This window comes from Salvelinus alpinus, chromosome 15 (genome assembly GCF_045679555.1).
Source record: "Salvelinus alpinus chromosome 15, SLU_Salpinus.1, whole genome shotgun sequence".
In the NCBI taxonomy this organism is placed as follows: domain Eukaryota; kingdom Metazoa; phylum Chordata; class Actinopteri; order Salmoniformes; family Salmonidae; genus Salvelinus; species Salvelinus alpinus.
Window position 1 is genome coordinate 19786315 of NC_092100.1, and position 15408 is coordinate 19801722.

The window sequence follows — 15408 nt, forward strand, 5'->3', positions numbered from 1 at the left end:
GGAAGCTTACCTTTGTTATTGTTTCAACTGCGAATTGTCCCTTTAAATGTCGAAGCATGCGCGCGTTGTAGATGACGGACACGTGACAGACACCCCGACTCCCAGTACAGTAGATTCCAAGATGGCTGCAAGCAATTATTATGGATTCACGCATGGTGCCGGTCCTCAGTACAGGTAATTACATCGATTCTGGGTATGGGTAGCATGCACTCATCTCGAGTCGTCGTCCCGTCTTATTGCGATGAGTAGCTATGCGTCATTGCTGGTGCGATATTGCAAGCTCGAGGCCTTGGGAGTTCATCGCAATGGATATGCTAGCGAAATTAGGTAGCCAGGCAAGCAGGTCCCAGTCTTGCCCGGCTAAGGAGCGCTTCGCACTTGGAATAGAATGAAACCTCAAACTGTCTCATTAATTTGCCAAATATTAGTTATCGAGCTAGCTTGCTTACATTATTTGTGTAACAATCACAAACAACCAGTATCTTACTTTGGCATAATGGCTAGCTATCTTTTTTTCTAGCGGCAGGGACGCACGAATTAGCTGAAAGTGAGTTTCTGGTCAGTTTTATAATTTTGAAACTATCTACCTGTCACGTTTTGGGCAAAGTGAATTTGCTGAAAACTTGAGCCACGTTCAGTTGCCAAACGATGCAGATATAAATACCATGAATAGAGCCGACAGATCGGATGCAATCCATGCTTAATAAAACATTGATCAAACCGATACAAACCGACTGTTTCCTTCTTGAGATTCAATTGACACATGAGCTGAATAGCCATTTTAGAGTAGCAACAATGAGGAAACAGTCGATTGAATTAACATTTCATTAAAAGTATGGATTTCAGCAAACAGTTATGCAACAACAGAGGACAAACAGGTAAAGTTACACGGTAAGGGTTTAAGAATTTACATTTAAGTATAGACGCATAGCAACTCAAAGGAGTCGAAGGTTCAGGTAAACTCAACTTTTAGATCAAATCAAATTTTATTTGTCACATACACATGGTTAGCAGATGTTAATGCAAGTGTAGCGAAATGTTTGTGCTTCTAGTTCCAACAATGCAGTAATAACCAACGACTAATCTAACCTAACAATTCCACAACTACTACCTTATACACACAAGTGTAAAGGGATAAAGAATATGTACATAAAGATATATGAATGAGTGATGGTACAGAACGGCATAGGCAAGATGCAGTAGATGATATAGAGTACAGTATATACATATGAGATGAGTAATGTAGGGTATGTAAACATAAAAGTGGCATAGTTTAAAGTGGCTAGTGATACATGTATTACATAAAGATGGCAAGATGCAGTAGATGATATAGAGTACAGTATATACATTATATTAAGTGGCATTGTTTAAAGTGGCTAGTGATACATTTTTGATCAATTTTCATTATTAAAGTGAGCTGGAGTTGAGTCAGTATGTTGGCAGCAGCCACTCAATGTTAGTGGTGGCTGTTTAACATTCTGATGGCCTTTAGATAGAAGCTGTTTTTCAGTCTCTCGGTCCCTGCTTTGATGCACCTGTACTGACCTCGCCTTCTGGATGATAGCGGGGTGAACAGGCAGTGGCTCGGGTGGTTGTTGTCCTTGATGATCTTTATGGCCTTCCTGTGTTGTAGGTGTCCTGGAGGGCAGGTAGTTTGCCCCCAGTGATGCGTTGTGCAGACCTCACTACCCTCTGGAGAGCCTTACGGTTGTGGGCGGAGCAGTTGCCGTACCAGGCGGTGATACAGCCCGACAGGATGCTCTCGATTGTGCATCTGTAGAAGTTTGTGTGTGCTTTTGGTGACAAGCCAAATTTCTTCCGCCTCCTGAGGTTGAAGAGGCGCTGCTGCGTCTTCTTCACAACGCTGTCTGTGTGGGTGGAAGAATTCAGTTTGTCCGTGATGTGTATGCCGAGGAACTTAACTTACTACCCTCTCCACTACTGTCCTGTCGATGTGGATAGGGGGGTGCTCCCTCTGCTGTTTCCTGAAGTCCACAATCATCTCCTTTGTTTTGTTGACGTTGAGTGTGAGGTTATTTTCCTGACACCACACTCCGAGGGCCCTCACCTCCTCCCTGTAGGCCGTCTCGTCGTTGTTGGTAATCAAGCCTACCACTGTAGTGTCGTCCGCAAACTTGATGATTGAGTTGGAGGCGTGCATGGCCACGCAGTTGTGGGTGAACAGGGAGTACAGGAGAGGGCTCAGAACGCACCCTTGTGGGGCCCCAGTGTTGAGGATCAGCGGGGTGGAGATGTTGTTTCCTACCCTCACCACCTGGGGGCGGCCTGTCAGGAAGTCCAGTACCCAGTTGCACAGGGTGGGGTCGAGACCCAGGGTCTCGAGCTTGATGACGAGTTTGGAGGGTACTATGGTGTTAAATGCTGAGCTGTAGTTGATGAACAGCATTCTCACATAGGTATTCCTCTTGTCCAGATGGGTTAGGGCAGTGTGGTTGCGATTGCGTCGTCTGTGGACCTATTGGGGCGGTAAGCAAATTGGAGTGGGTCTAGGGTGTCAGGTAGGGTGGAGGTGATATGGTCCTTGACTAGTCTCTCAAAGCACTTCATGATGACGGAAGTGAGTGCTACGGGACGGTAGTCGTTTAGCTCAGTTACCTTAGCTTTCTTGGGAACAGGAACAATGGTGGCCCTCTTGAAGCATGTGGGAACAGCAGACTGGGATAAGGATTGATTGAATATGTCCGTAAACACACCAGACAGCTGGTCTGCGCATGCTCTGAGGACGCGACTGGGGATGCCGTCTGGGCCTGCAACCTTGCGAGGGTTAACACGTTTAAATGTTTTACTCACGTCGGCTGCAGTGAAGGAGAGTCGGCAGGTTTTGGTAGCGGGCCGTGTCAGTGGCACTGTATTGTCCTCAAAGCGAGCAAAGAAGTTATTTAGTCTGTCTGGGAGCAAGACATCCTGGTCCACGACGGGGCTGGTTTTCTTTTTGTAATCCGTGATTGACTGTAGACCCTGCCACATACCTCTTGTGTCTGAGCCGTTGAATTGCAACTCTACTTTGTCTCTATACTGATGCTTAGCTTGTTTGATTGCCTTGCGGAGGAAATAGCTACACTGTTTGTATTCGGTCATGTTTCCGGTCACCTTGCCCTGGTTAAAAGCAGTGGTTCGCGCGAATGCTGCCATCAATCAACGGTTTCTGGTTTGGGAATGTTTTAATAGTTGCTGTGGGTACGACATCGCCGATGCACTTTCTAATGAACTCGCTCACCGAATCAGTGTATTCGTCAATGTTGTTGTTGGACGCAATGCGGAACATATCCCAATCCACGTGATCGAAGCAGTCTTGAAGCATGGAATCAGATTGGTCGGACCAGCGTTGAACAGACCTGAGCGCGGGAGCTTCTTGTTTTAGTTTCTGTCTGTAGGCTGGAAGCAACAAAATGGAGTCATGGTCAGGTTTTCCGAAAGGAGGGCGGGCCTTATATGCGTCGCGGAAGTTAGAATAACAATGATCCAGGGTTTTACCAGCCCTGGTTGCGCAATCGACATGCTGATAGAATTTAGGGAGTCTTGTTTTCAGATTAGCCTTGTTAAAATCCCCAGCTACAATGAATGCAGCTTCAGGATATGTTGTTTCCAGTTTACAAAGAGTCAGATAAAGTTCATTCAGGGCCATCAATGTGTCTGGTTGGGGGGGGGAAATATATACGGCTGTGATTATAATCGAAGAGAATTCACTTGGTAGATAATGCGGTCGACATTTGATTGTGAGGAATTCTAAGTCAGGTGAACAGAAGGACTTGAGTTCCTGTATGTTGTTATGATCACACCACGTCTCGTTAATCATAAGGCATACCCCCCCGCCACTCTTCTTAACAGAAAGATGCTTGTTTCTGTTGGCGCGATGTGTGAAGAAACCAGCTGGCTGCACCGACTCCGATAGCGTTTCTCGAGTGAGCCATGTTTCCGTGAAACAAAGAGCGTTACAGTCTCTGATGTCTCTCTGGAAGGCAACCCTTGCTCGGATTTCATCAACCTTGTTGTCAAGAGACTGGACATTGGAGAGTAGTATGCTAGGGAGTGGTGCGCGATGTGCCCGTCTCCGGAGCCTGACCAGAAGACCGCTTCGTTTGCCCCTTTTACTGCGACGTTGTTTAGGTTCGCCGGCTGGGATCAGATCCATTGTCCTGGGTTGAAGGCAAAACACAGGATCCGCTTCGGGAAAGTCATATTCCTGGTCGTAATGATGGTGAGTTGACGTTGCTCTTATATTCAGTAGTTCCTCCCGACTGTATGTAATGAAACCTAAGATTACCTGGGGTACCAATGTAAGAAATAACACGTAAAAAAACAAAATACTGCATAGTTTCCTAGGAATGCGAAGCGAGGCGGCCATCTCTGCCGGCGCCGGAAGTACAAGATGAGTTTACATTTACATTTAAGTCATTTAGCAGACGCTCTTATCCAGAGCGACTTACAAATTGGTGCATTCACCTTATGACATCCAGTGGAACAGCCACTTTACAATAGTGCATCTAAATCTTTTAAGGGGGGGGGGGGGGTGAGAAGGATTACTTTATCCTATCCTAGGTATTCCTTAAAGAGGTGGGGTTTCAGGTGTCTCCGGAAGGTGGTGATTGACTCCGCTGTCCTGGCGTCGTGAGGGAGTTTGTTCCACCATTGGGGGGCCAGAGCAGCGAACAGTTTTGACTGGGCTGAGCGGGAACTGTACTTCCTCAGTGGTAGGGAGGCGAGCAGGCCAGAGGTGGATGAACGCAGTGCCCTTGTTTGGGTGTAGGGCCTGATCAGAGCCTGGAGGTACTGGGGTGCCGTTCCCCTCACAGCTCCGTAGGCAAGCACCATGGTCTTGTAGCGGATGCGAGCTTCAACTGGAAGCCAGTGGAGAGAGCGGAGGAGCGGGGTGACGTGAGAGAACTTGGGAAGGTTGAACACCAGACGGGCTGCGGCGTTCTGGATGAGTTGTAGGGGTTTAATGGCACAGGCAGGGAGCCCAGCCAACAGCGAGTTGCAGTAATCCAGACGGGAGATGACAAGTGCCTGGATTAGGACCTGCGCCGCTTCCTGTGTGAGGCAGGGTCGTACTCTGCGGATGTTGTAGAGCATGAACCTACAGGAACGGGCCACCGCCTTGATGTTAGTTGAGAACGACAGGGTGTTGTCCAGGATCACGCCAAGGTTCTTAGCGCTCTGGGAGGAGGACACAATGGAGTTGTCAACCGTGATGGCGAGATCATGGAACGGGCAGTCCTTCCCCGGGAGGAAGGGCAGCTCCGTCTTGCCGAGGTTCAGCTTGAGGTGGTGATCCGTCATCCACACTGATATGTCTGCCAGACATGCAGAGATGCGATTCGCCACCTGGTCATCAGAAGGGGGAAAGGAGAAGATTAGTTGTGTGTCGTCTGCATAGCAATGATAGGAGAGACCATGTGAGGTTATGACAGAGCCAAGTGACTTGGTGTATAGCGAGAATAGGAGAGGGCCTAGAACAGAGCCCTGGGGGACACCAGTGGTGAGAGCACGTGGTGAGGAGACAGATTCTCGCCACGCCACCTGGTAGGAGCGACCTGTCAGGTAGGACGCAATCCAAGCGTGGGCCGCGCCGGAGATGCCCAACTCGGAGAGGGTGGAGAGGAGGATCTGATGGTTCACAGTATCGAAGGCAGCCGATAGGTCTAGAAGGATGAGAGCAGAGGAGAGAGAGTTAGCTTTAGCAGTGCGGAGCGCCTCCGTGATACAGAGAAGAGCAGTCTCAGTTGAATGACTAGTCTTGAAACCTGACTGATTTGGATCAAGAAGGTCATTCTGAGAGAGATAGCGGGAGAGCTGGCCAAGGACGGCACGTTCAAGAGTTTTGGAGAGAAAAGAAAGAAGGGATACTGGTCTGTAGTTGTTGACATCGGAGGGATCGAGTGTAGGTTTTTTCAGAAGGGGTGCAACTCTCGCTCTCTTGAAGACGGAAGGGACGTAGCCAGCGGTCAGGGATGAGTTGATGAGCGAGGTGAGGTAAGGGAGAAGGTCTCCGGAAATGGTCTGGAGAAGAGAGGAGGGGATAGGGTCAAGCGGGCAGGTTGTTGGGCGGCCGGCCGTCACAAGACGCGAGATTTCATCTGGAGAGAGAGGGGAGAAAGAGGTCAGAACACAGGGTAGGGCAGTGTGAGCAGAACCAGCGGTGTCGTTTGACTTAGCAAACGAGGATCGGATGTCGTCGACCTTCTTTTCAAAATGGTTGACGAAGTCATCTGCAGAGAGGGAGGAGGGGGGGGATGGGGAGGAGGATTCAGGAGGGAGGAGAAGGTGGCAAAGAGCTTCCTAGGGTTAGAGGCAGATGCTTGGAATTTAGAGTGGTAGAAAGTGGCTTTAGCAGCAGAGACAGAAGAGGAAAATGTAGAGAGGAGGGAGTGAAAGGATGCCAGGTCCGCAGGGAGGCGAGTTTTCCTCCATTTCCGCTCGGCTGCCCGGAGCCCTGTTCTGTGAGCTCGCAATGAGTCGTCGAGCCACGGAGCGGGAGGGGAGGACCGAGCCGGCCTGGAGGATAGGGGACATAGAGAGTCAAAGGATGCAGAAAGGGAGGAGAGGAGGGTTGAGGAGGCAGAATCAGGAGATAGGTTGGAGAAGGTTTGAGCAGAGGGAAGAGATGATAGGATGGAAGAGGAGAGGGTAGCGGGGGAGAGAGAGCGAAGGTTGGGACGGCGCGATACCATCCGAGTAGGGGCAGTGTGGGAAGTGTTGGATGAGAGCGAGAGGGAAAAGGATACAAGGTAGTGGTCGGAGACTTGGAGGGGAGTTGCAATGAGGTTAGTGGAAGAACAGCATCTAGTAAAGATGAGGTCGAGCGTATTGCCTGCCTTGTGAGTAGGGGGGGAAGGTGAGAGGGTGAGGTCAAAAGAGGAGAGGAGTGGAAAGAAGGAGGCAGAGAGGAATGAGTCAAAGGTAGACGTGGGGAGGTTAAAGTCGCCCAGAACTGTGAGAGGTGAGCCGTCCTCAGGAAAGGAGCTTATCAAGGCATCAAGCTCATTGATGAACTCTCCGAGGGAACCTGGAGGGCGATAAATGATAAGGATGTTAAGCTTGAAAGGGCTGGTAACTGTGACAGCATGGAATTCAAAGGAGGCGATAGACAGATGGGTAAGGGGAGAAAGAGAGAATGACCACTTGGGAGAGATGAGGATCCCGGTGCCACCACCCCGCTGACCAGAAGCTCTCGGGGTGTGCGAGAACACGTGGGCGGACGAAGAGAGAGCAGTAGGAGTAGCAGTGTTATCTGTGGTGATCCATGTTTCCGTCAGTGCCAAGAAGTCGAGGGACTGGAGGGAGGCATAGGCTGAGATGAACTCTGCCTTGTTGGCCGCAGATCGGCAGTTCCAGAGGCTACCGGAGACCTGGAACTCCACGTGGGTCGTGCGCGCTGGGACCACCAGATTAGGGTGGCCGCGGCCACGCGGTGTGGAGCGTTTGTATGGTCTGTGCAGAGAGGAGAGAACAGGGATAGACAGACACATAGTTGACAGGCTACAGAAGAGACTACGCTAATGCAAAGGAGATTGGAATGACAAGTGGACTACGCGTCTCGAATGTTCAGAAAGTTAAGCTTACGTAGCAAGAATCTTATTGACTAAAATGATTAAGATGATACAGTACTGCTGAAGTAGGCTAGCTGGCAGTGGCTGCGTTGTTGACTTTGTAGGCTAGCTGGCAGTGGCTGCGTTGTTGACACTACACTAATCAAGTCGTTCCGTTGAGTGTAATAGTTTCTACAGTGCTGCTATTCGGGGGCTAGCTGGCTAGCAGTGTTGATTACGTTACGTTGCGTTAAAAGAACGACAATAGCTGGCTAGCTAACCTAGAAAATCGCTCTAGACTACAATTCAATTCAATTCAATTTTATTTTATATAGCCCTTCGTACATCAGCTAATATCTCGAAGTGCTGTACAGACACCCAGCCTAAAACCCCAAACAGCTAGTAATGCAGGTGTAGAAGCACGGTGGCTAGGAAAAACTCCCTAGAAAGGCCAAAACCTAGGAAGAAACCTAGAGAGGAACCAGGCTATGAGGGGTGGCCAGTCCTCTTCTGGCTGTGCCGGGTGGAGATTATAACAGAACTATGCCAAGATGTTCAAAAATGTTCAAAAGTGACAAGCATGGTCAAATAATAATCATGAATAATTTTCAGTTGGCTTTTCATAGCCGATCATCAAGAGTTGAAAAACAACAGGTCTGGGACAGGTGGCGGTTCCATAACCGCAGGCAAAACAGCTGAAACTGGAATAGCAGCAAGGCCAGGCGGACTGGGGACAGCAAGGAGTCACCACGGGCGGCAGTCCCGACGCATGGTCCTAGGGCCCAGGTCCTCCGAGAGAAAGAAAGAGAGAAGGAGAAAATTAGAGAGAGCCAAGATTTTCAAAATGTTCATAAATGACAAGCATGGTCAAATAATAATCAGGAATAAATCTCAGTTGGCTTTTCATAGCCGATCATTAAGAGTTGAAAACAGCAGGTCTGGGACAGGTAGGGGTTCCATAACCGCAGGCAGAACAGTTGAAACTGGAATAGCAGCAAGGCCAGGCGGACTGGGGACAGCAAGGAGTCACCACGGCCGGTAGTCCCGACGTATGGTCCTAGGGCTCAGGTCCTCCGAGAGAAAGAAAGAGAGAAGGAGAAAATTAGAGAGCGCCAAGATTTTCAAAATGTTCATAAATGACAAGCATGGTCAAATAATAATCAGGAATAAATCTCAGTTGGCTTTTCATAGCCGATCATTAAGAGTTGAAAACAGCAGGTCTGGGACAGGTAGGGGTTCCGTAACCGCAGGCAGAACAGTTGAAACTGGAATAGCAGCAAGGCCAGGCGGACTGGGGACAGCAAGGTGTCATCATGCCCGGTAGTCCTGACATATGGTCCTAGGGCTCAGGTTCTCAGAGAGAAAGAGAGAACGAAAGAATTAGAGAGAGCATACTTAAATTCACACAGGACACTGGATAAGACAGGAGAAGTACTCCAGGTAACCAACTGACCCTAGCCCCCCGACACATAAACTACTGCAGCATAAATACTGGAGGCTGAGACAGGAGCGGTCAGGAGACACTGTGGCCCCATCCGAAGAAACCCCCGGACAGGGCCAAACAGGAAGGATATAACCCCACCCACTTTGCCAAAGCACAGCCCCCGCACCACTAGAGGGAAATCCTCAACCACCAACATTACAATCCGGAGACAAGGCCGAGTATAACCCACAAAGGTCTCCACCACAGCACAAACCAAGGGGGGGCGCCAACCCAGACAGGAAGATCACGTCAGTAACTCAACCCACTCAAGTGACGCACCCCTCCTAGGGACGGCATGAAAGAGCACCAGCAAGCCAGTGACTCAGCCCCTGTAACAGGGTTAGAGGCAGAGAATCCCAGTGGAGAGAGGGGAACCGGCCTGGCAGAGACAGCAAGGGCGGTTCGTTGCTCCAGAGCCTTTCCGTTCACCTTCACACTCCTGGGCCAGACTACACTCAACCATATGACCTACTGAAGAGATAAGTCTTCAGTAAAGACTTAAAGGTTGAGACCGAGTCTGCGTCTCTCACATGGGTAGGCAGACTGTTCCATAAAAATGGAGATCTATAGGAGAAAGCCCTGCCTCCCGCTGTTTGCTTAGAAATTCTAGGGACAATTAGGAGGCCTGCGTCTTGTGACCGTAGCGTACGTATTGGTATGTACGGCAGGACCAACTCGGAAAGATAGGTAGGAGCAAGCCCATGTAACGCTTTATAGGTTAACAGTAAAACCTTGAAATCAGCCCTTGCCTTAACAGGAAGCCAGTGTAGGGAAGCTAGCACTGGAGTAATATGATCAAATTTCTTGGTTCTAGTCAGGATTCTAGCAGCCGTATTTAGCACTAACTGAAGTTTATTTAGTGCTTTATCCGGGTAGCCGGAAAGTAGAGCATTGCAGTAGTCTAACCTAGAAGTAACAAATGCATGGATTAATTTTTCTGCATCATTTTTGGACAGAAAATTTCTGATTTTTGCAATGTTACGTAGATGGAAAAAAGCTGTCCTTGAAACAGTCTTGATGTGTTCGTCAAAAGAGAGATCAGGGTCAAGAGTAACGCCGAGGTCCTTCACAGTTTTATTTGAGACGACTTTACAACCATCAAGATGAATTGTCAGATTTAACAGAAGATCTCTTTGTTTCTTGGGACCTAGAACAAGCATCTCTGTTTTGTCCGAGTTTAAAAGTAGAAAGTTGTCAGCCATCCACTTCCTTATGTCTGAAACACAGGCTTCTAGCGAGGGCAATTTTGGGGCTTCACCATGTTTCATTGAAATGTACAGCTGTGTGTCATCCGCATAGCAGTGAAAGTTAACATTATGTTTTCGAATAACATCCCCAAGAGGTAAAATATATAGTGAAAACAATAGTGGTCCTAAAACGGAACCTTGAGGAACACCGAAATGTACAGTTGATTTGTCAGAGGACAGACCATTCACAGAGACAAACTGATATCTTTCCGACAGGTAAGATCTAAACCAGGCCAGAACTTGTCCGTGTAGACCAATTTGGGTTTCCAGTCTCTCCAAAAGAATATGGTGATCGATGGTGTCAAAGGCAGCACTAAGGTCTAGTAGCACGAGGACAGATGCAGAGCCTCGGTCTGACGCCATTAAAAGGTCATTTACCACCTTCACAAGTGCAGTCTCAGTGCTATGATGGGGTCTAAAACCAGACTGAAGCATTTCGTATACATTGTTTGTCTTCAGAAAGGCAGTGAGTTGCTGCGCAACAGCTTTTTCTAAAATTTTTGAGAGGAATGGAAGATTCGATATAGGTCGATAGTTTTTTATATTTTCCGGGTCAAGGTTTGGCTTTTTCAAGAGAGGCTTTATCACTGCCACTTTTAGTGAGTCTGGTACACATCCGGTGGATAGAGAGCTGTTTATTATGTTCAACATAGGAGGGCCAAGCACAGGAAGCAGCTCCTTCAGCAGTTTAGTAGGAATAGGATCCAGTATGCAGCTTGAAGGTTTAGAGGCCATGATTATTTTCATCATTGTGTCAAGAGATATAGTACTAAAACACTTAAGTGTCTCTCCCGATCCCAGGCCCTCGCAGAGCTGTGCGGATCCAGGACAGCTAAGCCCTGGAGGAATACGCAGATTCAAAGAGGAGTCCGTAATTTGCTTTCTAATGGTCATGATCTTTTCCTCAAAGAAGTTCATGAATTTATTACTGCTGAAGTGAAAGCCATCCTCTCTTGGGGAATGCTGCTTTTTAGTTAGTTTCGCAACAGTATCAAAAAGAAATTTTGGATTGTTCTTATTTTCCTCGATTAAGTTGGAAAAGTAGGATGATCGAGCAGCAGTGAGGGCTCTTCGGTACTGCACGGTACTGTCTTTCCAAGCTAGTCGGAAGACTTCCAGTTTGGTGTGGCGCCATTTCCGTTCCAATTTCCTGGAAGCTTGCTTCAAAGCTCGGGTATTTTCTGTATACCAGGGAGCTAGTTTCTTATGACAAATGTTTTACGTTTTTAGGGGTGCAACTGCATCTAGGGTATTGCGCAAGGTTAAATTGAGTTCCTCAGTTAGGTGGTTAACTGATTTTTGTCCTCTGATGTCCTTGGGTAGGCAGAAGGAGTCTGGAAGGGCATCAAGGAATTTTTGTGTTGTCTGAGAATTTATAGCACGACTTTTGATGCTCCTTGGTTGGGGTCTGAGCAGATTATTTGTTGCGATTGCAAACGTAATAAAATGGTGGTCCGATAGTCCAGGATTATGTGGAAAAACATTAAGATCTACAACATTTATTCCATGGGACAAAACTAGGTCCAGAGTATGACTGTGGCAGTGAGTAGGTCCAGAGACATGTTGGACAAAACCCACTGAGTCGATGATGGCTCCGAAAGACTTTTGGAGTGGGTCTGTGGACTTCTCCATGTGAATATTAAAATCACCAAAAATTAGAATATGATCTGCTATGACTACAAGGTCTGATAGGAATTCAGGAAACTCAGAGAGGAACGCTGTATATGGCCCAGGAGGCCTGTAAACAGTAGCTATAAAAAGTGATTGAGTAGGCTGCATAGATTTCATGACTAGAAGCTCAAAAGACGAAAACGCCATTTTTTTTTTTGTAAATTGAAATTTGCTATCGTAAATGTTAGCAACACCTCCGCCTTTGCGGGATGCACGGGGGATATGGTCACTAGTGTAACCAGGAGGTGAGGCCTCATTTAACACAGTAAATTCATCAGGCTTAAGCCATGTTTCAGTCAGGCCAATCACATCAAGATTATGATCAGTGATTAGTTCATTGACTATGACTGCCTTTGAAGTGAGGGATCTAACATTAAGTAACCCTATTTTGAGATGTGAGGTATCACGATCTCTTTCAATAATGGCAGGAATGGAGGAGGTCTTTATCCTAATAAGATTGCTAAGGCGAACACCGCCATGTTTAGTTTTGCCCAACCTAGGTCGAGGCACAGACACAGTCTCAATGGGTATGGCTGAGCTGACTACACTGACTGTGCTATTGGCAGACTCCACTAAGCTGGCAGGTTGGCTAACAGCCTGCTGCCTGGCCTGCACCCTATTTCATTGTGGGGCTAGAGGAGTTAGAGCCCTATCTATGTTGGTAGATAAGATGAGAGCACCCCTCCAGCTAGGATGGAGTCCGTCACTCCTCAGCAGGTCAGGCTTGGTCCTGTTTGTGGGTGAGTCCCAGAAAGAGGGCCAATTATCTACAAATTCTATCTTTTGGGAGGGGCAGAAAACAGTTTTCAACCAGCGATTGAGTGCTGAGACTCTGCTGTAGAGCTCGTCACTCCCCCTAACTGGGAGGGGGCCAGAGACAATTACTCGATGCCGACACATCTTTCTAGCTGATTTACACGCTGAAGCTATGTTGCACTTGGTGACCTCTGACTGTTTCATCCTAACATCGTTGGTGCCGACGTGGATAACAATATCTCTATACTCTCTACACTCGCCAGATTTAGCTTTAGCCAGCACCATCTTTAGATTAGCCTTAACGTCGGTAGCCCTGCCCCCTGGTAAACAGTGTATGATCGCTGGGTGATTCGCTTTAAGTCTAATACTGCGGGTAATGGAGTCGCCAATGACTAGGGTTTTCAATTTGTCAGAGCTAATGGTGGGAGCCTTCGGCGTCTCAGACCCCGTAACGGGAGGAGTAGAGACAAGAGAAAACTCAGACTCAGACTCCGACTCGCTACATAATGGGGAGAACCGGTTGAAAGTTTCTGTCGGCTGAATGAGCGACACCGGTTGAGCATTCCAACAGCATTTCCCTCCAGAAGCCATGAGAAAGTTGTCCGGCTGCGGGGACTGTGCGGGGGGATTTATACTAACGTTACTATCTGTACTTACTGGTGGCACAGACGCTGTTTCTTCCTTTCCTACACTGAAATTACCCTTGCCTAACGATTGCGTCTGAAGCTGGGCTTGTAGCACAGCTATTCTCGCCGTAAGGCGATCGTTCTCCTGTATATTATGAGTACAGCGACTGCAATTAAAAGACATCATGTTAATGTTAGTACTTAGCTTCGGCTGTTGAAGGTGTTGACGAACCATGTCCAGATAAAGCGTCCGGAGTGAAAAAGTTGAATGAGGGAAGAAAGTTGCGATGGAAAAACTAAAAATATAAACGGTAATTAAAAACAAAACAAAAAAAACGTAAAGTTGTCAGCTAGCAAAGTAAAGTAAAGTTGGCAGCAAAACCCACAGCAACACGTCTGCAGACTCAACAGGTAGTCAACAGGTAGTGACGCAGGTGGTGTCACAATTATCTTTGATACAAAGACGGCTATGTAGCTAGCTATGTAGCTAGCTACGATCAAACAAATCAAACCGTTGTACTGTAATGAAATGAAATGAAAATGTGATACTACCTGTGGAGCGAAGCGGAATGCGACCGGGTTGTTGAGTGCGGAAGTTCTATTCGGTAGACGTTGGCTAGCTGTTGGCTAGCTAGCAGTGTCTCCTACGTTAAGGACGACAAATAGCTGGCTAGCTAACCTCGGTAAATTAAGATAATCACTCTAAAACTACACACTCTAAACTACACAATTATCTTGGATACGAAGACAGCAAAGACAACTATGTAGCTAGCTAACACTACACTAATCAAGTCGTTCAGTTGAGTGTAATAGTTTCTACAGTGCTGCTATTCGGTAGACGGTGGACGTTTGCTAGCTGGCTAGCTGCTGGGCAGATAGCAGTGTAGACTGCGTTAGGATGACGAAATACGATAATTACGCAATTATCTTTGATACAAAGACGGCTATGTAGCTAGCTAAGAAGAAATTGCTAAGATTAGACAAATCAAACCGTTGTACTATAATGAAATGTAATGAAATGTAATGAAAAGTTATACTACCTGCGGACCAAAGTGCGAATGCGAGTTCATGAGTTGAGGTACGTGGCAACTTCTAAATAAATTAGTCAGCAGTCTTGAAGAATGTTGCCAACTTATTTTACAGTTATAATTAGGGATGCATGATATATCGGCAAACATTTGGGGCGGTTACAGCGTTGGACTAGTAACCGAAAAGTTGCAAGATCGAATCCCCGAGCTGACAAGGTAAAAATCTGTCGTTCTGCCCCTGAATAAGGCAGTTAACCCACTGTTCCTAGGCCAGCATTGAAAATAAGAATTTGTTCTTAACTGACTTGCCTAGTTAAATAAAGGTTAAGAAAATATATAGGAATCGTCCGATTTTAGCTAAAAATGCCAACAAACGTATCGGCCGATATCTAGTTTAACGCCCGATGTGCAAAACCGATGTCAAAGCTGACATGCATACCTATATAACGAAGGTACATGATGTAATGACTCCACGTAAAATTTTGCGCTATACATGCAAACAGCTTTCCTAAACTAGCCCACAATGTCTGCTGATTGAGTAGTCAACAAGTCAAGCAGTCATTTGAAAGTAAAGGTCGACCGATTTAATCGGAATGGCCGATTTTAATTAGGGCCGATTTCAAGTTTTCATAACCATCGATAATCAGCATTTTTGGACACTGATTATGGCCGATTACATTGCACTCCACGAGGAGACTGCGTGGCAGGCTGACTACCTGTTACGCGAGTGCAGCAAGGAGCCAAGGTAAGTTGCTAGCTAGCATTAAACTTATAAAAAACAATCAATCAATCATAATCACTAGTTATAACTACACATGGTTGATGATATTACTAGTTTATCTAGCTTGTCCTGCGTTGCATATGATCAATGCGGTGCCTGTTAATTTATCATCGAATCACAGCCTACTTCGCCAAACGGGTGATGATTTAACAAGCGCATTCGTGAAAAAAGCACTGCCGTTGCACCAATGTGTACCTAACCATAAACATCAATGCCTTTCTTAAAATCATTACACAAGTATATATTTTTAACCCTGCATCTTTAGT

General features: G+C 47.0%; 1 protein-coding gene across 4 annotated transcripts in view; it reads left to right on the forward strand.

Annotated features, from left to right (window-relative positions):
- The first annotated feature begins 32 nt into the window (after positions 1–32).
- Positions 33–15408, forward strand: part of LOC139539661 (zinc finger RNA-binding protein-like) — a 48969-nt gene continuing 33593 nt past the window's right edge. For all 4 annotated transcript variants that reach the window (XM_071342819.1, XM_071342820.1, XM_071342821.1 and 1 more), the window contains exon 1: positions 33–174. In XM_071342819.1, the coding sequence (XP_071198920.1) occupies positions 47–174 (128 nt within the window). In that variant the 5' untranslated portion in view covers positions 33–46. The remainder of the gene's footprint in view (positions 175–15408) is intronic.